The sequence below is a fragment of the Branchiostoma floridae genome, chromosome 19, assembly GCF_000003815.2.
Source record: "Branchiostoma floridae strain S238N-H82 chromosome 19, Bfl_VNyyK, whole genome shotgun sequence".
NCBI classification, from domain to species: Eukaryota; Metazoa; Chordata; class Leptocardii; order Amphioxiformes; family Branchiostomatidae; genus Branchiostoma; species Branchiostoma floridae.
Window position 1 is genome coordinate 12132278 of NC_049997.1, and position 27477 is coordinate 12159754.

General features: G+C 42.2%; 4 protein-coding genes and 1 long non-coding RNA gene across 5 annotated transcripts in view; 3 read left to right on the forward strand and 2 right to left on the reverse strand.

Moving 5' to 3' along the window:
• Positions 1 to 6051, reverse strand: part of LOC118406642 (two pore calcium channel protein 2-like) — a 14315-nt gene extending 8264 nt beyond the window's left edge. The window contains exon 1 of the mRNA XM_035806867.1: positions 5808 to 6051. Within this exon, the coding sequence (XP_035662760.1) occupies positions 5808 to 5913 (106 nt within the window). The 5' untranslated portion in view covers positions 5914 to 6051. The remainder of the gene's footprint in view (positions 1 to 5807) is intronic.
• A 3271-nt stretch (positions 6052 to 9322) lies between these two features.
• Positions 9323 to 10923, forward strand: LOC118406485. The gene has a single exon (XM_035806541.1). The coding sequence runs from the start codon at positions 9991 to 9993 to the stop codon at positions 10921 to 10923; it is 933 nt and encodes a 310-aa protein (XP_035662434.1). The 5' UTR covers positions 9323 to 9990.
• Positions 10924 to 13039: 2116 nt separating this feature from the next.
• Positions 13040 to 16111, forward strand: LOC118406666 (kappa-type opioid receptor-like). The gene is made up of 3 exons (XM_035806922.1): positions 13040 to 13139; positions 14060 to 14141; positions 14450 to 16111. The coding sequence occupies exon 3, from the start codon at positions 14747 to 14749 to the stop codon at positions 15785 to 15787; it is 1041 nt and encodes a 346-aa protein (XP_035662815.1). The 5' UTR covers positions 13040 to 13139; positions 14060 to 14141; positions 14450 to 14746; the 3' UTR covers positions 15788 to 16111.
• Positions 16112 to 19024: 2913 nt separating this feature from the next.
• On the forward strand, positions 19025 to 20315 carry LOC118406486 (delta-type opioid receptor-like). Its single transcript, XM_035806542.1, has one exon. It carries the CDS (start codon positions 19323 to 19325, stop codon positions 20313 to 20315), a length of 993 nt encoding a protein of 330 aa, XP_035662435.1. The 5' UTR covers positions 19025 to 19322.
• A 4693-nt stretch (positions 20316 to 25008) lies between these two features.
• On the reverse strand, positions 25009 to 27209 carry LOC118406692. Its single transcript, XR_004830065.1, has 4 exons — positions 27068 to 27209; positions 26756 to 26821; positions 25346 to 25440; positions 25009 to 25109 (listed from the first exon to the last, which is right to left on the reverse strand). It is a non-coding gene; the product is annotated as an uncharacterized LOC118406692 (long non-coding RNA).
• Positions 27210 to 27477: the final 268 nt, after the last annotated feature.

The following is a 27477-nucleotide window of genomic DNA, read 5'->3' on the forward strand; positions in this document are numbered from 1 at the left end:
GACTCAGTATGGAACACATCCATCCAGATACAGAAATTAGCTTGTGCATAGCAGTCATGTACAAAACTTTATCAGCTGTAGTAAGCCTGGATACCATTCACTATGGCTAATGCGAGCTCATTCTTTTTGCTTGCTTGAACAGAAATAAGCCAGGGGCAACAGTGGAGGCTTGTACCTAGGCTATGCTACAGTGATGTTTCACTGAATTTCACTGAATATCAAAACTGACCAAATGCAAGCTCAGAGAATGGCACACATTGGGTTACTAGGGTAGTCTTCTGAAAATTACATTAAATTTTGGTACACAGAAATACACACCCTACAGTGGCTTACATGTAACTACATATAGATGGAAATGTAAAAGACTACTACTACAAAGAAGACTGTAACATGTATGGTTCTGGTGTTGTCAGTTTATTGTTCTGAATGTGTAAAGTAAATGTTAAATATCATTGGTCAAAATTGTCCGTATGGAATCTTTCGTATGTGTCTTTTGGGCTGCAAAGTCTATACACTATTTTTAACCAAATATACAAATGTAAATAGATGTTTCAAGAAGCAAGCATGGGGATTAGGAAAGAATAATATGTTATTGTGTTTTGAAAATTGATACTAGCACAACTCTTTGAAGCCCACTAGTACTGCTTCATCCAACACTTCTAGTTTGGCATTAACTTTGATATGAATTTTTTTTTTTTTCAGATTGTAGGCATAGTAGTTGCAACTGGCAACAACAGAACTAGAAGTCATGTTTTCCTACAACTTCCTAAATCGAATGCACTTGAGAAGTCACAAAAATATTTCTGTCAAAAACACTTATGTTGCATATTCCGTCAAAAAGAATTTGTTGCATAATTCCTGTCATTTTTCTGTAATCCACTTTTTCTACATGTAATTCACAAGCTTGGCTATACTTTCCAAGATAGGTTAACTACCAAACATGAATCACGTTATAGGGCATTAATGCTGTAACTTAGACCACAGCAAGTTAATTTTATGGATGACATCCTCTGCAGAGTGCAAAAATAATGAAGTAGCACAAAAAAACAAGAAGGATAAAAAAAGCAAGTTGGCTAGATTTTTTGAATAGACACCATAGACGTCGTAACAAGATTTGAAATGACAAAACATGGCATCACAACTAACAACGCACTCATTCCTGTATTCAAGAAGTGAACTAAAAGCGATACTATTGTAGTATACTGGTATCACTTTGCCAAGTGACAACTACATTCATGCTTTCCATGTTGGTGGCACTCTTACAACTATCCAACAAGTTTCACTTCTGTAACTATAGTCATGGCTACCTCCCTAGTGTCACTTCTACAAGTATAAGTTATTAGGCAACAACACGTTTGTCCATTTTGGTCTATTTGACCATCCCCGAAGAGGAAAAAAAATCTTTTTTTTTTTTTTTCTGAAATCAGGCGAAAATTAATGAGCGCGCTGATGTCATCCACAAAATTTACTTTCCGTGGCCTTAGAGCATAATTTAGAATATCACACTGATAAATCGAAGAAGATAACACTGAAACTGACAAAGGCAAATGAAAAAAGTTTTGCATGTCCTGCTGTTCACCCCTTGAAAAAAGTGCACAACTGGTTTTGCATGTGCACATGAGAGTAGTGGGCGGAGCCATGTAGGGACCTTCAACATGATACGGTTGACCTTTGACCTGTCATGGATACGCAGTGACACGACCGCGCGGTCACTTCTCGATTTGGACATTACGTTCTGTTTGTCAGAGCGGGTTCGGCTCGGTATCAGGCACAGTTTTCCAGAGGTCTACTGATTCTCTACTGCATCTTATCACCAGGTAATGTTACGTTTTGCTATATTCAGTCACACTCGTTATAGAAGAATGGTCAACGACAGATTGACAAACGCATGTGAGGTGTGGAACAGATATATACCGAACGCATTCAGGAGGTCCCTCATAACGCAAGGGCCGGTTGTAGTTCTAGATGTGTTGCCGATATACCAAGGAGGTCCTAGTCAACTTTGGTATATACGTAGCTTAAAGCATGAGAATATGATGTCTACAAAGTACACGAGCTTTTTCTGGAACACGGTCGCGTGGTACAGGATTGAATTTCCCATATTATTACACAGCTACTGTTCTGAGGGTGCGATTATCGTATTAGTTACGGTGCTATGGACACAATCCTTGTTTGTGTTCATTCCCGTAGATTTCCTGTATTCATCTCACGTCACCCAGCCTATCAACGATGTTATGCATGCAACAGTCATGTGGAACATTCTGTCGATCAGTGTATCCTCGGTGACAGCCTGAACATTGGTCCGCTCGGGTGGACTTTGAATTTTTGCTGGTGCGTAGCACCACCTCTGAGACGGGAGAAGCGGGTCTTTCAATGGATCAAGCCCTTCCTGTCTTATCCTTTACTGCCGCAAGCCTTTTAAACCTACCTTCATGGCATGAGCAGTTGTGGCCATCGTAGTAGTTAAAATCTAGCTATATCAAACTCAAATATACTTATATGGTCATATTTATCGGAGTAGAGCAGTACATAATCAAGCTTATCAAGTTAAAATTTTGTGTCAGCTTTTCACAAACTATAGTACAAATTGATTTCTTGTTGTAGTAGTAGTTGTTGTCCTCGTTTAACGTCTATTATTTCGCTAGACGTGGCCTCTTGGTGCTGAGTAACACATGGTTTGCATTTGAGTCAATAGTCTCTCTTGGTATTTAACTCTTGGTTCCTTGTGCTTGAGAGTTGCTGGAGGAGTTTCTAGGAGAGTACGTCGAAACGGTGTGTACTCTCAATGTACTGGGAGAAGGCCATGTACATCTGTTTGTTGATTCCTTCTGAGAGGTCTTCTCTCATTCCAGCAAGCGTAGTGATGTCCGTGTCTCTGCTGTCCTCTGCTGTGTTGTATGTCTCATATATATTCTCCACTTCTAGCAGCATGTGTTGTCTTTCCTTTTCGTAGCGAGGGCAGTGGTACAGGAAGTGGTTGGTGGTCTCCACAGCGCCGCAGTTTGTGCAGCTAGGTGAGATTTCAGGGTTCATCCAGTTTTGATAGGAGTTGAGTCTGGTATGGCCGCTCACTAGCTGGTTGATGATGACTTGTGTGCTTCTTCTTCCAAGTGTTTGTCCTTTCTTCTTCATGTTGGTGGCAATTTTCTGCATGTGTTGGCTTCTTGTGTTCAGCTTGGTCCTTCTGTTCCATCTCTCGTGTGCTTGTGACTCAATGTGTTTCATGGCTTGCTGTTTTGTCCAGGATGTGTAGTTCTGGCAGTTCCTTGCTTCCTCTGCTGCTAGCTTAGCTTCCTTGTCAGCAATTTCATTTCCAGGAATACCCATGTGTCCTGGGCACCAGGTGATCTGTATGGTGTGGCCTTTAGATTTAAGTGTGCTGAGTTTGCTTCTGAGTGTGTTTATCAGGCTGTTGTAGGCTTCCACTTGTTGCACCCCTGTGACGGTTTCAATCGCTGCCTTGCAGTCGCAGAGGAGGAGTATCTTGTTTGATGTGGTCGGTCTTCTGGTGATGGTGTCTATGGCTAGGTGTAGTCCCTCGAGTTCCCCTTCGTAGTTATTTGATTTGCTGGCTACCGGTTTGCGTACAGCGAAAGGCTCCGTGGTTCCCCACTTTTCGTACACTACTGCAGCACAACCGGTGGGCCCAGGGTTCCCAAGGGCCGAGCCGTCAGTGAAGATGACTGTGGTGGGTACATTGTCGTCTGTGATGTCTTGTAGTATGGTCAGGATTTCTTCTCGTGCCTTGTCTTTACCCCCTGTGGTGATGGTTGTAGCTGTAAAGGACCCAGTGATGCTGCCCATGGTGAACGGAGGAAGTCTTGAGTCGTAGTATGGCTCTTTGTCCACCATGCTTTCTTCCATCTCGCCCTTCATTTCGTTGAGTCTGGTCTGTAGCAGATGAAGCGGAGTTCCGATGTGGATGTCTGTCTTGTGTGAGTTCATGTTTGTGATGGCGTCGAAGATGGGATTTCCCGTGTGTTTGGACTTCATTCTTAGGTAGCTTTGTGCCTGTCTGCAAGTGAGATGGATGTCAATAGGTGGGATGCCGGCTAACGATTCCAGGGCCTCAGTGCTTGTTCTCTCGAGACATCCAGTAGCAGTGAGTAGTGCCTGTCTCTGTATAGGAGAGTAAGCCTTCTCCAGTCTGTCTTTGGCAGCGATGGTGCATTCAGTAGCATAGTCTAGGATGGGTCTGACCAGAGTTGTGTACAGCAGGATGTGGGCTTGTTGAGAGGGATTCTTCTTAGCTTGTGTGACCTTGCTTACAGCTTTCAGGGCTCTGAAAGCCTTCGCCTTTGTCGTCGTGATGTGTTTGTCGTAGGAGAGTTGTTGGTCTAGTGTGACTCCTACAAGCTTGAAGTTGTCAACCACTTCAATGCTCTTGTTGTCAACTGTCAAGTCCTCTATCTCTATGTTATCTGCTTGTGGAGGGGGAAATATCATGGCTTTAGTTTTGCTCTGTTGGATCTTCATGTTCCAGAGTGGGCACCAGCTAAGGATGACTTTGGAGATGCCAGCCTCTACCTCTTCCTTTACTGATTGGATATCTTCCCCAGACGACCAGCCTGCTCCGTCATCTGCGTACTGGAAGTTATCAAGGTTGGTGTCTGTGTATGCGTCAGCTGTGTATAGGTTGCAGAGTGTTGTAGATAGTACCGCCCCTTGGGGGATGCCGACTTTACTCTGTTGTGGAGGTGTTGTTATTGAGTTGATCCTGTAGCTGGCTTCTCTGTCTTTGAGGAAGGAGCTTAGATAACACAGCATCCTTCCTTTGATGCCTCTGGTGATGAGCTTGTACAGCAGGCCCTCCTGCCAGACCCGATCGAAGCAGGCTTCGTAGTCTGCGAAGACTGCTATTGTTGTTTTGTTTTGCCTCCAGCCTTCTGTGATATCTTGAGTGAGTCTGAGTACACCATGTGAAGCAGTCCTGTGTCTTCTATAGGCTTCTTGGGTGTGGGAGAAGTGGTTGTTGACTTCAGCCCACCATGTCAGTCGGTTGTTGATCACTCTTTCCATGATTTTTCCTATTACACTGGATAGGGTGATGGGACGGTAGGATTTGATCAGGTTGTAGTTGTCTTTGCCGGGCTTGCGTATAAGGACTTTGGTGTCTTGCTTCATTTGTGTAGGTAGTTCGCCATGCCTCCATATGGATTGTATCAAGAAATGTAGTGCTTCTGTGAGTGCCTTTCCTCCTTTCTTAATCATGACGGGGAGGATGCCTTCGATGGGGCTAGGAGCTGAGTTACAATTCATCTTCCCAATTGCTGCTTCTACTTCTTCCAGTTCTAGGTCATAGTTCAGGGGGTCTTCCTGATCGTCATCTTCTTTGACTGCTTCTGTCTGGTGTTTGATGGATGTTTCCACTGCGTGTGAGACGTTGTGTTTCCAGTGTGAGAGATCTGTATTCATTTCAACTTCAGATGGGGCGAAGGTGTCAGTAGCAACCTGTGCGATCTCTTGGTCAGATGTGGCAATATCTCCATTGGCTAGATTCAATGGCTGTACGACAGATTTTGCGTTATTGTTCAGGTGGGTTTTGATGGTTTTCCAGAAAGATTGAGGTTTTTTGGGGTCCATGCTCTTTAGTTGTGCCTCCCAGTGTTTGCTTTGTGCGTCTTCATCCATCTGTGCAAGGGTTTCTTTTTCCTTCAGGTACTTGTTGAGGTTGTGCGTATCTCGTCTTCTGCGGAATTTTCTCAATGCAGTTTTTGTGACCTTCATTTGTTCCTCAAGTGCAGGTGTCCAATGTCCTTTACTGTGTGTGGTTATGGTCAAAAATAAACATGATTTGCCATACTTACCATCTTCTTCGGGATACAGCTCTTGCGCCGCTGCGGTTTTGGCGTGAGAATTACCCTGAATACAGCTCGAGGAAGCCGTCAATGGTTCAGTTTCAGATCCCTCCATGTCTTCTAATTCTAATAACTAAAATACACCGGTTACTGTTCCATTAGATGCGCCAAAAACAAGTTTAAACTGTGTAAAAACGTGAGACAACTTTAAAAAACGTCAAATTTCCGCCATGTTGGATCACGTGGTAGACAGATGACTGGACTATACCATTGAAGATTTGGGTGTTCATTTGGTCTCTTTTGTTTTTCATTCCGTGGTTCTAAGTGTTTTGACCAAAACAAATTCACTGCTTACGAAAAAATTCATATTGCATTAAAGAGTTTTCTGTTTTGATTTCTTTTTTTAAATTGCAGGGAATCTTTATTTTTGCCACCCTAAATGGTGCCATTTGGATTATTCCAAACCGAGAGGGAGAGAGTTTGAAGTTTGAGTTTATGTAGATCCACAATTACAAATAATACATTATAGTTACCCTTCCTGTCCTACCTATTAACATACATAAGTGGACAAAAGCAATGATTTCATTTACATGACACACAAATACTGAAAAAGAGAGAGAAACACACGGAAAATGGGCTTTTAAAGCTTTAACAGAATTTTGGTTGTTTCCGACGTAAAATACTGTCGACGTCATCCATCGATACCATCACTTTGACCTCTCATAGCTGTAAAAAGAAAGAAAAAACAACAACTCCGAAGTAGAAAGCTTCTCTAATGCTGGAAACTACTTGACATAGTAACTTCAAGAAACAGTCTACAAAAGTAAAGTATATAGTATGTATACTGTAAATCAAGTTCTGTGTCAGAATATCCCATTTTCCTGCACTGGTAACTTTTCCAATAATTAAATCCTATTACCCTACGACTGTTCCGAGAGTAATTATTCAAAAGCTTAGACTTGAATTGAGTTTAAATACAATTTAGAAGAAATGACAGCAATATATGTGGGCCGTGAGGTCTTGTGTTTATTGTCAAACTTAGTGTCAGTAAGAAGCGAGTCTGAGAAGGGAGAGAACTTAAACAAACCACAATCCAGTTTAGATCCCAACGAAATTCGAATCCACCGCCTTGTAGAGATGGTGCTCCGCCTATAGTAAACTCTAAAGCTTCGAGGCAAAACTTGATAAGGAAAGAGTAAAAGAACACCACTCCGTCTGCAGATAATTGGACAGTCCACACAAACCCAACAGTTGACAGTCTGTTGAGCGAAGATCAACGAAGAGTACTATGATGAAGAGTTCAAGAGGAGCGAAGTGACACTCCTACCTAACCGAAGAACTCTACTCTAGTCTTTTAGAAATGTTAATGAGATCCTACAATGACACCATGTGACTGGTTAGGCTCTGGGGAACGGCGGACTCATGGAAGAAATTGTCTTGTCGGAGAAGAGAGAGAAACTTGATGGCATAGAGGCTTTTCAATGAAAGAAGAACGGCAGAGACTTCTGAATAAGAAAAGCACGAATTAAATCTACGTTTCTCAAGACCGAGCGAAGAAAGGAGGGAGAGGAGAAAGGACATGGTCTTCCTAAGCTCAGAGCTTTTCTGGATCGGTACTCATGGATTACTTCGCGATCAGGATGTACTCAGAACCTTGTACTTCATACTACAAATCGGACTAACTTCAAGGACTCAGGTCAGGTGCAAGAGGGTTTTTTGTTGCAACGTTTAACATACAAGAACTGTACCATCTTTTCGGGACGTATGTTTAGTTGACTCAGGCGTTCTGTAGAAGTGCTAGCATTCTCAATTGAACCATGAGAAAAGCAATTCTGCCGATTCAGATCATTTGGAACGAGTATGCCCAGTTAGATCCACTCTCCTAGTTCGGAAAGCTGAGCAGTGCCAGGTACTCTCCAAGCAGAGGTAGATATGGTAGTAGTCAGGAGCGCGCCGGTAAATTTCCCGACTACTACTACTAAGAGGACCCTCGTGTCAAGGACACCTCTGTCACATGACACCCAAGCCTCTTTGTTTGTCCTTTTACGGGTAGGGCCAATTTCAAAGGCTTGGAGAGTTACCTACATTGTATCTGTACTGCAGGGCTCTTGAAATCAGGTACATCAGTGTTTTTTTCTTGAGTTAAGGTTTGTTAACTCGGTACATGATGTATAACTTTCTGTTCTACAGCGACATGGCTGTTCCTCTGGCTACATATAGAGCATGGTTTATAGAGACTCGGTGCTATACTTTCACAATCGTGAGCACAGTACTAGCAAGGACGTCCTTGGTAATTCGTGAACTCAGTCAACCGTTACGTTAACGGGTGTTATGTCAGTAAGCTTTAAAACTAAAACGATGTTGTTCAACCCTAGGCTGTTTGAGCTACTTTCAGATAAATGCTCAATAGTAAAAGAATTGAACCTAAATCAAGCAGTGTACTAGTCTGTGGTTTTGACGAACGACGTTGACAAAGTACAGTCAAAATAGGCTATAAAATGTGCTCTAGTTTGTTTATATGGCGCTCAAGGACACAAGTCTTATTACGTGTCCCTCATTGTAGGCGCACCGCCATGTTTTAGGCACAGGCAAACATGCAGTTTTTTCAACTCGTCGATGGTGTCCACATATATATCATAGGCAGATTGATTCCTTATAACCCTGTCACATTTGGCGAAAATCGATCGGACGACGATTCTGCGGCAATCGCCCGAGCCTCGCTAAAGCCCCCTTTACAAATCAAGAATTTAGCTCGGCCGAGTTGTCAGCGAGCTCTAAATTACTAGGAGGTATGACACTGATGCCGTCGAAGAAACTCTGTCATTTGTTCGTAGGCATCAGGGTCATGCCCCCTCGTAATTTAGAGCTCGCTGACAACTCGGCCGAGCTAAATTCTTGATTTGTAAAGGGGGCTTTATAGTAATAACTTTATTGCACAACAATTGTACAAGGTACAGAGTATGGCTTATATGTGACAGGGACGGTTTTCAGGTGAAAAATACGCGCAACCCTCTGTCGATCTTAAATATGGCCGATCTTCCATCGATACGCCCGAAGATCGTGGATAATGTGACAGGGGTATAAGCCATGTGTTCTTACGAGTGTTCCTTTTTCTTTCAACTCAAAATGTCCGGCCGGACACAGCAAAAAAAAAAAAGACAAAATAGAAAGCCCGATAAAAACGACTAAAAAACATTAAAAAAACAGCCGGAGCCTAACCTCTGCTTGGAGAGTAGGCTTTAATGGGCAGACAAGATATAACAAAGAACTAGATAACATGATCGAAGGATTTGGTTTGGTTTTGTTTGGTTAGGATTTGTTTTCATGCATCGTTTTCATGCACACAATAAGAATAATATACAGTACCGGTTCGCGTTGTTTCTACATGAATGGAAGGCCTTTGACCCTCTTGTTATTCATAATTCATGTTTTTGCTGTGAAATTTTTGTATAGTTAGTATTATCCACGTGCACCCTTCGTGTTGAATTTTCTCCAACAGAGGTTCAAAAACAAAGATGCTATGAGGTATTTCGAGGCTCTAAGTGTAACAAACCAAGTACAACATTGTCCTATCAAATGGGATGTAAAGCGATATTCTAGTGTTTCAAGAGAGCCACACCTTATCTATAGATACGGACAGGGGTTATTGTGATTGGATCAAACATGATAAGTTTGGAGATTTCTTTATTTGTTGATGAAAGCTCCTTGGTCTTACAGTTACACAGCATGCATTTACAGTACAATCCTGGGTACCATCCTGGAAGTAGTTCGGTCCTATGTTCGCTTCTGCTACCATAATCTGAATAGCAGATAAGCGACTGTGTATAATAGAAGTGGTCGCTAGAAGCGACTGTATATAGTGTATAATAGAAGTGGTCGCTAGAAGCAACTGTATATAGTGTATAATAAACGTCGGAGGGAGAAGCGACTGTATATAGTGTATAATAGAAGTCGGAGCGAGAAGCGACTGCATATACTAGTAGTGTATAATAAACGTCGGAGCGGACTACTATCCGGATGGTACCCAGACTAGTGTGTGACCGCTTATGTGATGCATATAAATCTTCTTTTTTTTTCAGGAGAATGATGTCATGGCCTCTTATCAACGTGACCTTTTAGTTCTAGCGTGCACAAGCCGTGCCACCTGAGGGACATGGAGATATAATAAATCTTTTATTATGCGAAAAGACATATGGTCACGACAGTGACAAGCAACGGACAATCGTTGACACCCCATAATACTGTACTAACTGATTCGGACAAGCATCAAGCTTTACAGAGCAACACTGGTAATAAGTCTCCTGAAAGTATGGCGCTGGTGGCAAGGTTAACTTCGCGATTGAGCGCTAGATTGCTAGGTTTCCTAGTTTCGCTACTGTTTCTTGTGCTGATCAACTATGCACACTTCGGAGTCCTGCTTCGCTACTTCTGGCCAGAGAAACCTCCCGTTAACAGAGAGAGTTGCACCTGCCAATGCTGGGACACCATCTTCAAAGGCACGTACGAGACGGGCATGGGGCACTACAAACACCTGTACTTCAACGTCACGTCGCAGACTCTGAAGATATGGACGGTAACGGTCGCCGCTGTCATGCTGACGTACGAATGCGTCACTTACGTCGTGCACGTCGCGCTGACGAGCAAGATCAGAGCGTCGATGTTCGTCCTCCTTCTGGCAGTCGTTCACTCCCACTACTACTCGTGGTGGGTTTTCCTCGGGTATTACAACGACGATTTCTACTCGCAGTGGTGGCATCAGCTGGTCTTCACGTGTACAGAGATGATGTCTACGGTCCTCGTGCTGAAGCAACTAGACCAAGCTGTGCCTCTGTCCCCTCGACTGCTCCTGGGTACCGCTGGTATCGCCGCGTTTCACGTTCTTGCAGCGGGGAAAGACCAGTTCATCCATAACGTCCTGTTGAGGCAGGGGGAGTTCCACCAGGTGTACAGGGACAGTGCGTTAATGGTGTCGGATGTGGTGTACCTGGTCGTGACGTCAGCAGAACTAGTGCGGCTGTGGTGCTGTGGGGAGTGCTCCAGGGATGACGTCAGGATGCTGAGGCGTGACGTCATGTTCTGCGCTGTCGTCATTTTTGGACTCCTCGCGATGTTGTCTTTCCTTTGATCTATAAATCACGCTAGCTTGTAAGGCTGTGAGGACTTGCTTCTCAAATACAGGCTATCAGAATCTGTTCAAAAGATCAGTTAAAAACAGCTATAATCATCTCGAATACAACAGTATGAGACGGTGGGCGCCATAGACTTCCCGCAACGTATGATCCACCGCTTACTGAGTCACGTGTTCTATCTGCATAACGTGACGTCACGACAGCAGTGGATTGTTCATTGCTTGACAAAGACTGGTGCTGTTCAGTTGAAAATTTGGGTGAGTCCAATTTTTGCGTTGGATATTACAGTTCAACTAGTCCAATAATGACTTCTACCAACACAGGTGAACTTTCAAGTTAAGACATACATATGGTTTGTGTTACGCGGCTACCATTGACAAGATTCCTGTGTACTACTTTCGTTGACCATGTGCACCAGCTTGCTGTGTTTATAATGTCTTTATACACCTTGAGGTTGTTGATTATCTAGTCATTGTTCTCAGTTCCCTGATATTTTGCCGTTATAGTTTTAAAGGTGTATCAAACAAGTGACAAACTATCCGAAGGTTTACCGTTAGAAATAGTTGGGGGACTCTTTGTATAGAATTAGTGATCACACCAACAAATTGAAGTTTAAGATACAACCGGACTCCTCCAAGCGACATACTTTGTACACTTTGAAACTTCAACCGTATAGAAAATATTCATGTTGTATTAGAGTATTCACTATACAGTAATATACGCAATTCTTTTATCAGTGCTCTGAAACACGATCAAAATACGAATTATTTTTTCATATAATGCCATCCTCAGACAACATTGTACAATCAAACGTTTTGAATTCATTCACTTGCTAAAATAAGATACATGTAAACGATAGATTGAGTAGTAGCATAGCCTTATATGTTTAACGGCTTGGTAAACGATGGATAGTAGCATGGCTTTAGGTGTTTTGTTCCTCCAAATATTCACTGACAACACAACGAGTAATTATTACATTGTACCTTTAGTATTTCATGTAATGATTTAACTACTGCATTCAGCCCATGTGGGCAAGAACAGGCAATAAACATCATTGTCTCTGTCAGCAGGGCTAGCCCTTTGTAATAGCCATAGGCGAGTTGGGCAGCCCTGGCTGTGCGTGCTGAACAGCCAAACCAATAAATAGATTAAGAAATGTATGTTTGTTTCTTTAATACCATTTACACTACAATTTCAAGTCTTGATATCTTAAGAGTCTTTGGTGTATTTACATATTTGCACACTGTTAACATTACAATGGTTGATCAATAAGTTCTCGGTCACGCTCAGAAATAAGATGTACATCTCAATTTCCGACACAATTATCAAGTATAAATTATTTTATGAATGTCTACCATTATTCAAACCATTGAGATCAATACTTTCCTGCTGACACTTAGTAATGTAAGGTGAGAGAGAAGGAAAAAAAACATAGACAGTTGAGCTTCGACCTGAAGTGTGCGGGTCAACTTGCTCTGCTGAAAGTCAGATACCCACTTCTTTCTAATTGAAATACGAAGGGAATCCTCTGAAACATTTTGACAATGTCTTCGTAGATTTCATGGCATGAGGAACACGATCCACACAGCTCTGACCACAGTTCACCCTTGTTTTTCCTGCCACTTACCTGCTGGGCATCGATTGAAAAATAATGACCACAATGACTTAAAATTTGGTGAATTTTGATAAAAGACTTCATGCTAAATTTGCCCCATTATTTCTCGGTGAGGCAGAGATCTCCTGAAATCTCCTAAGACATTATCGAATTTGCCTGTAGGACTAAGGTGTTTGAATTCTTTTCAACCAGCGGGAAAAGGGTGAATCTATAGCTTTGAGCGTTTATCACTATAACGCTAGTTCACCTTTATCCGTGGGGTAACCTACATCCGTTGTGTTAAAAACAGCGTATTTAGGAATATCAAGTCGACGAACGGTAGTTTCAAACTGCAATATTTTCAAAATGAAACAACGGTTTGTTGACGTTAATAGCCCTAAGTACCCTTTTCAATCAACGAATATAGGTTGCCCTGCGGAAAAAAAGTGAACTAGCGTTATACAGAAGCCATGAGGGTGCATAATTACTACAATGACACAGCACAAGTTAGGTGCCAAGTTTTCTCATTGGACATCACATATACATCCCTCACCCTTGCCCCTAGCTATATGGACACACCCTTTGACGTCATTATCACGAAGACCTTCACTAAAGCAGGTACGTCAATTTTTCTCTCTCCAGTCCTCGGTTATAAACTGTACACCGTGACATTGTCAGCAACTTTGATTTCAGAATTCCAAAAGAGATTCCATTTCGCTCAGGACCGTATATTTGTAGTGACTTTCTTATACAAATGTGCAAGACTTCAAAGAGCTAAGAGATATGTAAGTCGAGAAAAAGGACCGAACCTTACGGCGGGGTTACATAGGTCGTGCGATCGTTGTACGATTTTGATACAATAGGATTTTGGCCGTGATAGAACCAACCACCGACATGGATTATATATTTAAAACAGTATTTTGTGTACCAAGACGGTTCAGCTTTGCAGGAGATCACACGACCTATGTGACCGCGCCCTAACTCACCTACCACGTAAACAGGTCGTAGGTCTATAGTAAGCTATAATGTTAACTTTACATTTCTGACCAAGGGATGGTATGGCGTCGTGAGTCAATAAGTCCTGATTGTTCTATTTTGTCCATGTTGTTTTTGTTGGTGGATTAAGCAGGCGTGATTTAAAATGGCGACAATGTCACAAGGTTGCTATCAAAATGATGCAGAATATCCGGTTCTTCAAGTTGTGCAAATTTGACTGCAGCTCACGTACTACGGTAGACAGGGAGGGTCTTTTGATAGGATTTTCTTAGTAAGAAATCTCATTAAAAGGCAAGCTCTTTTCTTAATAAGAAAATCCTATCAAAAAAGTCCATTGTCTTCTTAATAGGAAAACTATGTTTAAAATGCAATCTGTCTTGGCGACCAACATTATTAATTATTCACTAACGAAAAGGTTTCTTGCTCCAAAATAAACCGAGTGTGCACATTGCGATCAAAGAGAAGTTTTGTCCCTTCCAACCTGTCAAACGCGTGTCGTGTTTGATTGACGACTGTCACTCACGTTTATCGTTTTATTACAGCGTCATCTAGCAGTACTAGTGAGAAGTCCATCCAGTCAGTATTGCCCTTAGGGGGGTAGCAGAAATACAGAAACATTAGCAGGTAATTTCTATTAGTTACCTTTGCCAGAATGGCAAGGTTATGTTTTAGGCTTGTACGTCTGTTTATGTATCATACTTTGGGATTTGTTTTGATTCGTCTTATTTTTGACATATACTATCGCTTATATATTCTCTGAAAAGTATATATCGAGTATCCATTTAATATGATACAGTTTGTGCAATGTGAGGTGTACAATATTTGGTATTTTCGGACATCCCTTTGAAAGCTGCTACAATAGTGCATCTGTAGTCAGCTCAGTAAAGTAGATGCATATTTTTCAATCACAAATCTTTCAATTCATCTTGTAGGGTTCCGTTTGAGACGGTGACGCTGGTACCCAGGCTGAGAAAAAAAAACTCCTGAAACGTGTACCAAAGAAAAGAGAGTACATGGACAGTTAGCCACTACCACAGCAACAAAGATATCGAAAGCGGAAGCCCTCTTGTAGTACCATAGAAAACCGCTTGGAGGCCCGGAACCAAACATTTATCCTTAACTTTGCAGACTCCTACCGTTTAAATCCACTGACAGGTTCTTGAGTTATCCTGTCTGCTACCCACAAATCAACGAAATCACAAACGGTACCGAAACAACAGTGACGTAATATGGCGTCATTTCCGGTGATCCCGCTCCCCAACGTTGGTGACGTCAACGAGACCGTCACACGATTCGAACTTATCGAGTCACTGGGTGCACCCACGTGGTACACTGTGATTCACCTGATTCTGGCCGCCATGGGCGCTGTGGCCAACGCGCTTGTCATCTACATCTTACTGAGGAAACCGAAGATGAGAACGTATCCAAACATCTTTGTGTTCAGCCTTGCGTTGTCGGACTTAGTCTTCTGCGCACTGGCGATCCCCTTGTCGTGGGCGGTTAACTTGGTAAATGGGTACCATGGTTGGTTGGCGCATGTGTCGTCTGTCAGCTACGACACGTGTACCCTTGTCGGCGCGCTGTGTCTGACGACCATGAGTATAGAACGTTACGAGGCTGTGTCGGACCCCATAGGCCACGTACAGCGAAGTTCTGTAAAGCGTGGCTGGCTCACAATCGCCGGGTTCTGGGTCGGTTCTATTCTCGTGAGCATTCTGTTTTATGTGTTTGTGATACTACCAGCGGGTCAGGAAGACGTGAGATCTGCAAACCTAAGAAATCTCAATCTTGCATCAAAACTTTACAGCTTTATAGTAATGTTTGCTGTCCCATTGTTGATTGCAGTCATCTTTTACATGCTCTTATTCAAGGCATTAAAACAGAGAAGAGATATACCCGGTAGGGCAAGGAGCACAGCCAGATCCCATGGCCGTATAACCCGTATGGTGACTGCCGTTGTAGTAGCGTATGTCGTATCATGGTCTCCCGCACATATCTTAGGTCTAGTAACAGTCTCTGGTAGTCCCTACAACATTATAGCCTTGGCACTCGCCTTGCGGGTTTGTTTCGTACTGCAGGTCATCAATGCGGTAACGAATCCGTTCCTATACGCTCTGCTCGGAGAAAGGTTTGGGTTCTACATACGAGAAATGATGTGCGGAAAGAACCTCAGTAAACCACAGCACAGGAACGGAGTTCATACGGTAACACAGGGACATGGGCTGAGACAGGGTGGAACATCTTCTATGGTAGATAGCCAGGCGCAGTGAAGGGACGAAGGCAGCAAAGGGATAGATACGTTTCCTAAACAGATACGGACTTCGATTTCCCACTTAATGCATTTATGTAAAATGGACAGTTCTTATGCTTTTAGACGAACCCTCTTCAGAAAATATATCTGTTCTCACACTCCAATCATCACGAAGAAACGACAAAAACCGAACCCACATTCTAAATTATAGTATACAGTACACGCAATATTGTATATATTTCATTTGTAAACTCTTTATAAAAATGTACAGTAAATTTCTCCATCATCAATAGTCAGATAGATATACGTATAATGGTGGACAATGGGTCAGCACCAACACAGGTATAGAGATGACTAATCAGCATTAAGGACAGGCGTGAATAATCAGAAACAAGGAAGATGATGACCAATGAGCACAAAGACTGGAATGGAGATGACCAATCAGCACAAAGGACAGGGATGGTGATGACCAATCAGCACCAAGGACAGGGATGAGTAATCAGAAACAAGGAAGGTGATAACTAATGAGCACAAAGACAGGAATGGAGATGACCAATCAGCACCAAAGACAGGAATGGAGATGACCAATCAGCACCAAAGATAGGGATGGTGATGACCGATTAGCATTAGAGGTCATGGAGGTGGGGAGGAAGGTGACCAATCGACACCAACAACATGACCAATGAGAACAAAGGGTAGGGATGGTGGTGACCAATGAACATCAAAGACAGGGGTGGTGACGAATCAGCACCAAGGACAGGGACGACTAGATGGTATGGCAAGTTGGGGAAGTTCACAAAAGACAATCGAACAATCCTGAAACTAGTACCTACAACCACAACCATACTTCAAAAGGACGGGATGTTTTAATAAGATATCGAGTAATACTAATAGCAAGGAAATTGCAAGTGAACATAACTATATGGCAACAGTGCATGTAAACGTGACTGTGTAGCAACGGCCCAAGTGAACATGACTCTATGTAGCTACAGTGCAAGTGAAAATAACTGTATAGCAACAGCGCAAGTGAACATGACTCTATATAGCAACAGCACAAGTGAACATGACTCCAAGTAGTAACGGTGCAAGTGAACATGGCTCTATATAACTACAGCGCAAGTGAGCATTACTCCGTATAGCAACAGTGCAAGTGAACATGTCTCTATATAACGTTAGCAACAGTGCAAGTAAACATGACTCTATATGGCAACACTACAAGTGAACATGACTCTGTATAGCAACAGTGCAAGTGAACATGACTCTATATAACGTTAGCAACAGTGCAAGTAAACATGACTCTATATAGCAACAGTACAAGTGAACATGACTATGTATAGCAACAGTACAAGTGAACATGACTCTGTATAGCAACAGTACAAGTGAACATGACTCTATATAACAGTGCAGGTGAACATGACTGTATAGCAACAGTACAAATGAACATGACTCTATATTACAGTGCAAGTGAACATGACTCTATATAACGTTAGCAACAGTGCAAGTGAACATGACTCTGTATAGCAAGAACACAAGTGAACATGACTCTGTATAGCAACAGTGTAAGTGAACATGACTGTATAGGAACAGTGCAAGTGAATATGACTCTATATAGCAACAGTACAAGTGAATATGACTCTATAGCAACAGTGCAAGTGAACATGACTCTATATAGCAACAGTACAAGTGAATATGACTCTATAGCAACAGTGCCAGTGAACATGACTCTGTACAGCAACAGTGCAAGTGAACATGACTCTATATAGCAACAGTACAAGTGAATATGACTCTATAGCAACAGTACAAGTGAACATGACTCTGTATAACAACAGTGCAAGTGAACATGACTATGTAGCAAGAGCACAAGTGAACATGACTCTATATAGCAACAGTGCAAGTGAACATGACTATGTATAGCAACAGTACAAGTGAACATGACTCTATATAACGTTAGCAACAGTGCAAGTGAACATAACTCTGTATAGCAAGAACACAAGTGAACATGACCCTGTACAGCAACAGTGCAAGTGAACATGACTCTAGATTTAATGTTAGCAACAGTGCAAGTAAACACGAATCTGTATAGCAAGAACACAAGTGAACATGGCTCTATATAGCAACAGTGCAAGTGAACATGACTCTGCATAGCAACAATACAAGTGAGCATTACCTTATATAGCAACAAGGCAAGTTAACACGCATGACTGTATAGCAACAGTACAAGTGAATATGACTCTATAGCATGACTTTTATGATAGCTATTTCGCACTCCAAGTGATTTTGACAGTGTCAATAAAGGAAACATGGATTGAAATGGTGTTGTTTAGTGTGATTTAAAGGAAACGAATCTGAATACCCGTTCTTATTTATGAAGATATTTTCTTTCGTGCTATCATTTACTTATTTATGGCATAATCCTTTTCAACAGAGAGAGAGTAAAGAAAGCAAACAAACAAGAAGACAACCGCAAACTATTATTTTCACTTCAAAGCCTATTTCATTGTAACAAAGATAAACTAAGCAATCAGGTAAATGAACATTATATCAGTAGAGTATATAAACACAGCTTAAACAGGTGGCGGTTCAGCCGTTGTGTAATTTGGTGGTCTTTACCTTTACTGTACTCCAGTGCCAACATTGTGGCATATGGTCTATCGCTTTATCTTCATTGGTAATTGCCACATGCAGCATTATTGCTTAGGATAATGACAGATCAAATACTGCGAGACAGAAGCAATATCCGACGACGGACGGATCAAACCACACTGACCTATTTTTGTCAGCTATGAACACCTCTTGGTACAATCAACTACGTAACCTGGGTGACTTAAAGGCAGTGCGCGGAGGACATACTACCGACTGGCCCCACCGCACACGCGCGCGAACTTTACACCCGACCAACTGTCCAGCTGACCGGCACTATTGCACTATCGGGGCAAAAGGTGCGTTACAGGTTCATGTGCGTCTTGTAGCAACATTTTAGCCATTCCAGTAAAAAAATAATGGGGCATACTTTAGAAATGTCTGCAACAATTGTGGGTATCAACGAGGAGGTTTAAATTGATGAGATTTGATGGAAACCTCCTTGGTGTCACTTTGCCCAGTGACAAAGCAGGGATTGTATTTACCTACGGTGCTGCATGTGCATGAATGCCAAAGATGTTGTCTTTAGCCTCTCTTAAAAACATCTCAAGTTCTTAAGTTCACTGTTCTAAATGATTTTGACAGCCTGGACGTTGGAGTGACAAATACATGTAGATGCTGGCGAGTGCCGTCTTTTGTATGTTGTTTGTTAACTCGTATCTTCTACAGTACAAAGTACATATGTAAAATGGCACCAAATTATTGTCAAAACAAAATGGCGGCAGGGTCAACAAGTACAGATTGCCAAGACTGAGTGGAAGTTCGGTGTTTCAAAGTTTCGACTGTATTGACAAAACATATACATATCTGCAGATAGATTTAGTTGTTTTTTTAATCTTGAAATAAGGCAAAATGTACGCGTCTATATTTCCAGAATAGCGTCACCTTTACAGCAGTTACCCTGAAACTTAACAATGACGTCATTTCCGGAGTCGTCACATCCAACTGACCAGACCACCCCCGCAGTCGTCACAGGTGGTATATTCCCTCCGTTAACCTTTCTTACTTCCCTGGAGCCTAAGGCCTGGGGTCCTACAGTTCACCTAGTCCTCGCCGCCATTGGTTCTATGTTCAACGCACTAGTCATCTACATCATAGCGAAGAAGCCCAAAATGAGGACCTATCCAAACATCTTCGTCTTGAACTTGGCAGTGGCTGACTTCGTCTTCTGCACGGTGGCAACTCCTCTGATATGGACAGTCGTTCTGCTTGAAGAGTTGGGCGGGTGGCTTCAACACGTTTTCTTTGTGAGCTATGTTGCATGTGCCATCGTCAGCGTGCTATGTCTCACAACACTGAGTATAGAACGTTACCAGGCTATTTCAGACCCGATAGGACACATGGACCGCAGCTCGAGGAAGCGCGCTTGGATTATAAACGCCGGTTTATGGGTGTTGGCGATTGCGTTAAGTATTCTTGGATATGTGTTTATATTGTCATCAGCTACATTTATACCGACGCTTGTCAGTTTCCTCATAACTTTTGTTATCCCTTTACTCGTTATCTCTGTATCATACGGACTTTTGTTCAAAACCTTAAGGCAAAATAGGGGTCTACCCGTTGGTTCTAGGAGTGACATTAAGTCACGTAACCGTGTAACTAGGATGGTGACTGCCGTTGTGGTAGCCTTTGTTGTATCCTGGCTGCCTGAACACATTCTAAACTTGTTGTACATCTCAAGCACAAAAGCAGACAATAAGGCATTGCCCTACGGAACCTGGGCGTGCTTCATGCTACAGATCGTCAACTCTGTCTCCAACCCGTTTCTGTACGCTCTGCTCGGAGAGAGGTTTGGATTCTACATCCGGGACATCGTGTGTGGGAAGGGTAATACTAAGCGTGAACAACCAATGGAAAAACGGGAAGATGGAAAAAGAAATGGACAGATAGAGTCGACAAGGCTATAGTTTTAAATCATGCTTTACTGTAAATTGCATCCTTTGCTATTCTTATGAGTGCCACACTGGTATTAGTACTAGGTCTGGTTCGCTCTTCTAATCGCTAATCTCCGCAGAATGATATTCGGTAAGGGAATAGTTAGAATACACTTTTGAAAATCTTTTTCTAACAATATCAAACTTGAGTACAATATGATTGATTCATCATTGTCTGTACGTGTAGCTGACTTTGAAATGAAGGCAACCAAGTGCTTCAGTTATTTTTAGCTACTCTTCATTGAAACAGACTATACTCTGTAAGAATGTTTTAGTTATCAACCCAATCAACATCCAACCAATAGTCTTTATTCCTGGAACTCATTTTCGTATTTTACGGGAAAATACATGGAATTGCTTCATACTTTCCGTCAGTTGGTCATGTAGGGTTCTTCCTATATTTATCATACATTATGATACCTGATATTGTGTTCAAAACATTGATCTGGGACAATCACAGATTCACACACGGGTTGATAATATAACACACCAGCAATTCAACAGTAGATAATGTGATTTACAAGAAAGATTAGTTTTCTTATAATTCCTATTACTTAATATTTTTTTTTCTTTTCTGTATAAAGGGAAATTTCTATTTTGGGTCCCACTAACACAAATCATGTTTTCTGTAGATGGTTCCTCGATTTTCATCACTTCCACCGTGCCTTTGAACGATTGTAAGACCAGTTTTACACATTTGACCCCAACAGGTCGGACTGTGATGTCACTGGTAGGAACATGTTCTGCTGTGTGTTTCTTTAAATCTCCTTTAATTCCTACTATTTTTAAAAGTATGAATTTAAAGTGAATATGACAGCTTTACAGCCAACAGCTCTATGTTATATACAATTTGCTATAAAAGTTACAGATCAATACAAACAATTCATGCCAATTTTGTCATCTAAACATTACTTCGAGTATCTGTTCACGTTTCCTCCTTTGCTGTTGCCAGATCAAAATAGCTAGCAGCCTTTCTGTGATCACCAAGGTCTGCCCATGCATTACCCAGGTTTTTAAGTGACTCGGAGATGTCAGGATTTGTAGTGTCCTCACCATAGATAGTCCGCTTCATCCAAAGTGATTGTTCAAAATAGCTAACGGCTTTACTATGATCACCAAGGTCTCTATAGATGATACCCAAGTTGTCAAGTGACTCGTTTATGTCAGGATTTGTAGTGTCCTCTCCATAGATAGTCCGTTTCATCTGTAGTGACTGTTCAAAATAGCCAATGGCCTTGCTGTGATTACCAAAATCTTTCCAGGCAACACCCAACATGTCAAGTGACTCGGCGATGTCAGGATGTACAGAGTACTCGCCATAGATACTCCGCCTCATCTGTAGCGACTGTTCGAAATTGCTGACAGCATTTTTGTAATCACCAAGGGCCCCACAAGCGGCACCTAAGTTCTGGAGTATCGTGGCGATGGCAGGATGTTTAGCATCCTCACCACCAAACATGGTCCACATCATCTTTTGCGACTGTTCGTAATAGCTGATAGCCATTTTGTGATCACCAAGGCTCTCCCAGGCATTACCCAAGTTGATAAGTGATGAGGCGATGTCAGGATGTGAAGTGGTTTCACAATAGACACTCCGCATCATCTGTAGTGCCTGTTCCTGATAGCTGATGGCCTTTTTGTAATCACCAAGTTCCTTCCAGGTAGCCCCCAAGTTGTTTAGTGATGCGGAGATACCAGGATGTACAGTGTTCTCGCCATAGATGCTCCGCCTCATCTGTAGTGCCTGTTCATGATAGCTGACGGCTTTCTTGTGATCACCAAGCTCCCTCCAGTCAAGACCTATGTTGTCAAGCGACCCGGCGATGTGCGGATGTTCAGGGTTCTCAACATAGATAGCCCGTTCCATCTGTAGTGCCTGTTCGTGATAGCTGAGGGCCTTTTTTGGATCACCAAGGTCCCTCCAGACATTGCCCAAGTTGCTAACTAGCGAGGAGATGTGGGGATGTGCAGTGGTCTCACCATAGATACTCCGCTCCATCTCCAATGACTGTTCAAAATAGCTGATTGCCATTTTGTGATTACCAAGGCCCATCCAAGTGGTACCCAAGTTGCTAAGGGATGCAGCGATGACAGGGTGTTTAGTGCTTTCACCATAGATTCGCCACTTCATCTGTAGTGACTGTTCGTGATAGCTGATGGCCTTATGGTGATCTCCAAGATCCCCCCAGGCGACGGCCAAGTTGCCGAGTGCATTGGCGATATCAGGATGTGCAGTGCTCTCGCCATAGATAGTCCGCATCATCTGTAGTGACTGTTCACGATAGCTGACGGCATTTGTGTGATCGCCAAGGTCCGAAAAGGCGGTACCCAAGTTATCAAGTGAAGCGGCTATGTCAGAATGTGCAGTGGTCTCACCATAGATGGTCCGCCTCATCTGTAGTGACTGTTCATGAAAGCTGATGGCATTTTTGTGATCACCAAGGTCTCTCCAGGTGGTACCCAAGTTGTTTAGTGACACGGCGATATCAGGATGTGTAGTGTTCTCACCATGGAAAGCCTGCTTCATCTGTAGTGACTGTTCGTGATATCTAATGGCCTTATTGTGATCACCAAGGTCACTCCAGGCAGTACCTAAGCTGTGAAGTGACTCGGCAATGTGCGGGTGTGGAGTGTCCTCACCATGGATAGCCAGCTCCATCTGTAATGACTGTTCGTGAAAGCTGACAGCCTTCTTGTGATCACCAAGGTTTTGACATGCTGTTCCTAAGTCGGAAAGTGATCGGGCAATGTCAGGATGTATAGCATCCTTACCAAATCGGGAAAGACACTTCTGCAGAAGCTCTTCCAGGCATGTCTTCGACTTTTGGTAATCACACAGACTTTTGTATACCTGTGACTTCAGTTGCAAAGAGTTGTCAAATAGCTTTAAAGGCTCTGTTGGTGACTTATTGGTAACCTTTGAAACAAATTGCTTCAAAGGTGTTGCTGTGTAATAGTATCTCATGAGCTGCTTAGTGTTTGAGAAGTAAAACACCCCTAATTTCTCCCCAATGTCTTTTTCCGTTAGCATCGACGATAGCGCGGACATATTCTCCACCTGACCATGATTGTTCATGTATGTACGTAGCCTCAGTTCTGCTGAAATGCCAACCATCACCATCAGGTGATGTGCGTTCTCACTACTGATGACACCGTTCTTGTGCATTGTGTCAATGGTGTTCCAGATTGTGTTTAGTATCACATCATGCAGTAGCGCCCAAAATTCAACTGCAAGGCTCGCAAATCGATAGATTTCTTTCTTTACGTTTAACAGCCTTGCAGTGACTGCCTGACTTTCAAACGTTGCGGCATTCTCATTAAGTATCATATTTGCAATTGATAGAGGAATTGTTCCTTTGCTTTCGTGCAGTCGCTGAGACCACAAATCCGTGAATTCACTGACCAATTCCTGCTCCCCTGTGATCAAAGAAACATTTCCCAAGACACTCTCCAAGTGGTAGCCTTTCTTTAAGTGGATCGTGACATTGTCTTCCAAAAGTTTTGCCATATTACTCGGTGTGCGGATCAGTTCGTATGTTTCTCCCCTACCCAGTGGAGTCTTACATGCATGTGGCATGGCCCCATCAAATGCAAACCCACGTGGTGTTACAGCGTCATAGTACCAGTTTTCCAAAGGGTTGTCCGAGTGGAAATCATTGAGCGATTTAATTGCCATGGCTGGGAGAATTGTCTCTCCCAGATTGATCACTTTGAGATGAAAATAGTGAGTGAGGTTGCGGAAATACCTGATGTTGTTGTCTGTTTCCTTTTGTACCAAAATAGCAAACTCCAGATCGGAGTATGGTGTTACAAGACCTGTGGCATGTGAACCCAAGCCTATCATCGCGTACTTACAGGGAGGGGGGCCCATTACCTTTAAACATTCATCTACAAGGCCAACTATAAACATTCTTCGCTGCTGTAGTATTTTCTGAAGCAATGCTTTGATTGCTTCTGCTCTCGTCTTCTCCACTTCTCTGATATTAGGATCGTCATCATCAAGGCTGTAAGGATCGACCTGTTGTTCAATCTCTTTCAATTCTTTTTCTACTTGATGTCTATCTTCCTCTAGCATCGTTTTGTGTTTTTCTATGTCATCGCTATCTACTGTGTGTGTGATACCCAGCACATGCTCAACGAATGATTGGGTTGTTAACTGGATTGTTTGTTTGACGTTGTCTTGGTTTTCTCCACCTGATCTTACCAGTGCTGCGTTACAGAGTGCTGCTGCCTTGGTGAAATCATCACCCTCTTTTGTCTGCATTCCTCTCTTCAGGTAGACATCTCTCAACTTTAATAGGGGTTCAACCTCTTTGCTTGATTCTGTATGAAATATAAGCATCAGGTCATCAATGATATTACCATAACATAACTCTTGGCAACCGTACAGAATTTGCTTTTCCATTTTGACTAGCAGCCTTGCTTTGTTAGCCTTAGTGCATCATTATGGCATCATTGATAATGGTTACTTTCCCGAGACAGTGTCATAAGATTGTTTCAAAGTACAGCTTCTGATGGGATGATGTTTCTCCTGACCGAATCAAGAATTTTATTGTTACTTTTATTCAATGATGAATTAAAAAATACTGTATGGTTAATTTTGGTGTCACGAGCATTCTATTACAAACTTCTCTTTGGATAAATATTTTTTATGACTTACCTTTCCCATGAACAGACTTGAGCGCAGCTGCAAAGTTCTTTTCTGCAGTGTCCAGGTCCCCTGTCTGCAGGGCCCTGCAGCCATCCTGTATGTGTTCTTGGTATGTGCTGTTGGTAGTATGGTATTGGTATACAATTTGAAAGCTCACGTATGCAAGTTAAAACACCTGAAAATGCAAATCTCTATTTGCCTCTTTTGTATTCATATATATCAGCATATACCATATTTCCACAATAGCAGTATGATGAATTGCAATGCCTATTGCTGCCTTTTTAAAGGCAACAATAGGCATTGTATATTGTATATTGATACGTAGCATATGAAGCATAAATGTGTCTCAAACCTGTCAGCGTCGTCTTCTTTCTCACTGATGTTTATGAGTCCAGCATCAGCCTTTTCTGCACTCATTCTGTGAGGATATGTTGGTTTTCGTCTCTACTGTAAAAAATATGGTTCAACAAGTGAGTGGACTTTTATTGCCTCTATGTAAAATGGAGGTATAGTTGTCAGTGTGTGTGTGTGTGTGTGTGTGTGTGTGTGTGTGTGTGTGTGTGTGTTTGAGCGTGTGTGAGCGTGTGTGTGTGCGCTCACGGATGTGTTTCCGGATACTTTCAGTAAGCCTCCCTTCTGAAGCTTCGGATGGATTGTAATGATATTTGGTACATGGGAAGGTGTTGGGAAGACAAAGACCAAGGTCAACTTTGGCCCCCTTGTGGGTGACCTTGGTATTGCAGCAGAATTCCTGTTGTTTTGCATCTTTTGACCTGGACATGGTATGGTACTTTTGGTATGGTGATTTTGTTGGCAGATAGCTTGTGATATAAGGAGAAGTGGTGTAGCTTTGGGCCCAGTTAACGACTGTAACGACATGGGCATTTATTGAAACTAAACACAAATTATACAAATGAGGATCTGATATACATAATTAATAAGGAAAAGCTGTACTTTTAGTGTTTCCATCAGACGTTTATACATATAATGTATATAATCTAAGGCAGGTGGAACATTAACAGATACTTTCTATGCAAATGCAACTTTAATTTGCATAAACGTGCCATCCATAATTCCTTAGTGATAAATTATTGGATTGTGTAAGTTACGTAAAGGTGTAAAGATTTCATAAATGTAGATTCATTTGCATATGTAATGATCAAATATAAACGGGGAATTCTGTCAAAATGAAGGACTTCTACACATACAAAGTATTATTTTAGCTTAAGACCATGCATCGTAAATAAAATAGATTCCGCCAAATACAGCTTTATTTGCATAATCAATGAACAAGATGAAACAATAAATCTATAAGGATCAAAATCTTTAATGGAGGTATGAGGTCTCCGAACTCTTATTTTTCGTGTGGCTTCCCAATAACATGAATCAAGCCAAAAATCCGTCTAGTAACTAGAAAGACATTATCATGTTATGAAGAACTTTATTGTCGACAATTGTACATGATACAATGTATGGCAACAGCTATTACACAAAGTACAAATTAGAGGTATAGACTAAAGCTTACCAACCTAATTAACATAACAATAGACAACAGTTGCGTGACTGAGCAGTGAGCAAATGCAGCATATTTTACCCATCTCCCTCCCTATGCAAAAACTCAACGTTCCGAAATCGCCCCGTTGTCGTGGCCGGCGTTCTCTAGTTGTCTCACTATTGCGGCTGATGCCTGAATACCTGGGGATAAAAAAATCACATACCCGGATGTGGCTGTTTCTACATAAACCAGGTGAAATATACCGACCTGTAATGGGATTACCCTGTCTGGAGATGACGTGGCAGTTTCGGACTTGTGCCTATACAGGTTAACCTGGAAAGAAATAGCCATGTAGAAATATGAAAAAAAAAATGTAGTCAATACACGTCTCAGCTTGTATGAATATAAAGGAGGGACACTTGTTCACTCTACAAACATAATGCATGGTAGACCTCGCCTCTATATCAATCAGTAACATTATCTTTGAATAACGTTACATGTTGATTCTCTATCTTAATAACATCTATTTCACAGTTTTTGTCAATGTTGCATACGTAATTTACGGTCAGCAGTACTCACCTGTTTAGTTTTGTTAGCTCTGTGTTGTCCCCAGTGCTGTTAAAATCAAGAATAGACGCATGATTCCAGTAAAATACGGTTAAACTAAACGTTGAGGTCGAAGACAATTGACCAACGCGAAAGCGGAAGTCCCCAGGGGCTAGGTGTGGCCGTACCTGAGGGGTCTGGGAAGGGGGATTCCCCTTGGAAGGTTCCATTTAGAAATATGGAGGGGGTAGAATGAAACTGTTAAGCCATAGATTTCTCGGTTGGTCCCACAGCTAACAGTTGGATCTATGGTATTCCTTTGCCTGAGCTAAGGAGACAAAATGCCTATTTAACCTAGCCTTCCGAGGCAGCTTTTATCGGCTTGATGTAGCCTCCTTCACGGCGCACGCCTACGGATTACAGTATCGCAGTAATGGGTGAGA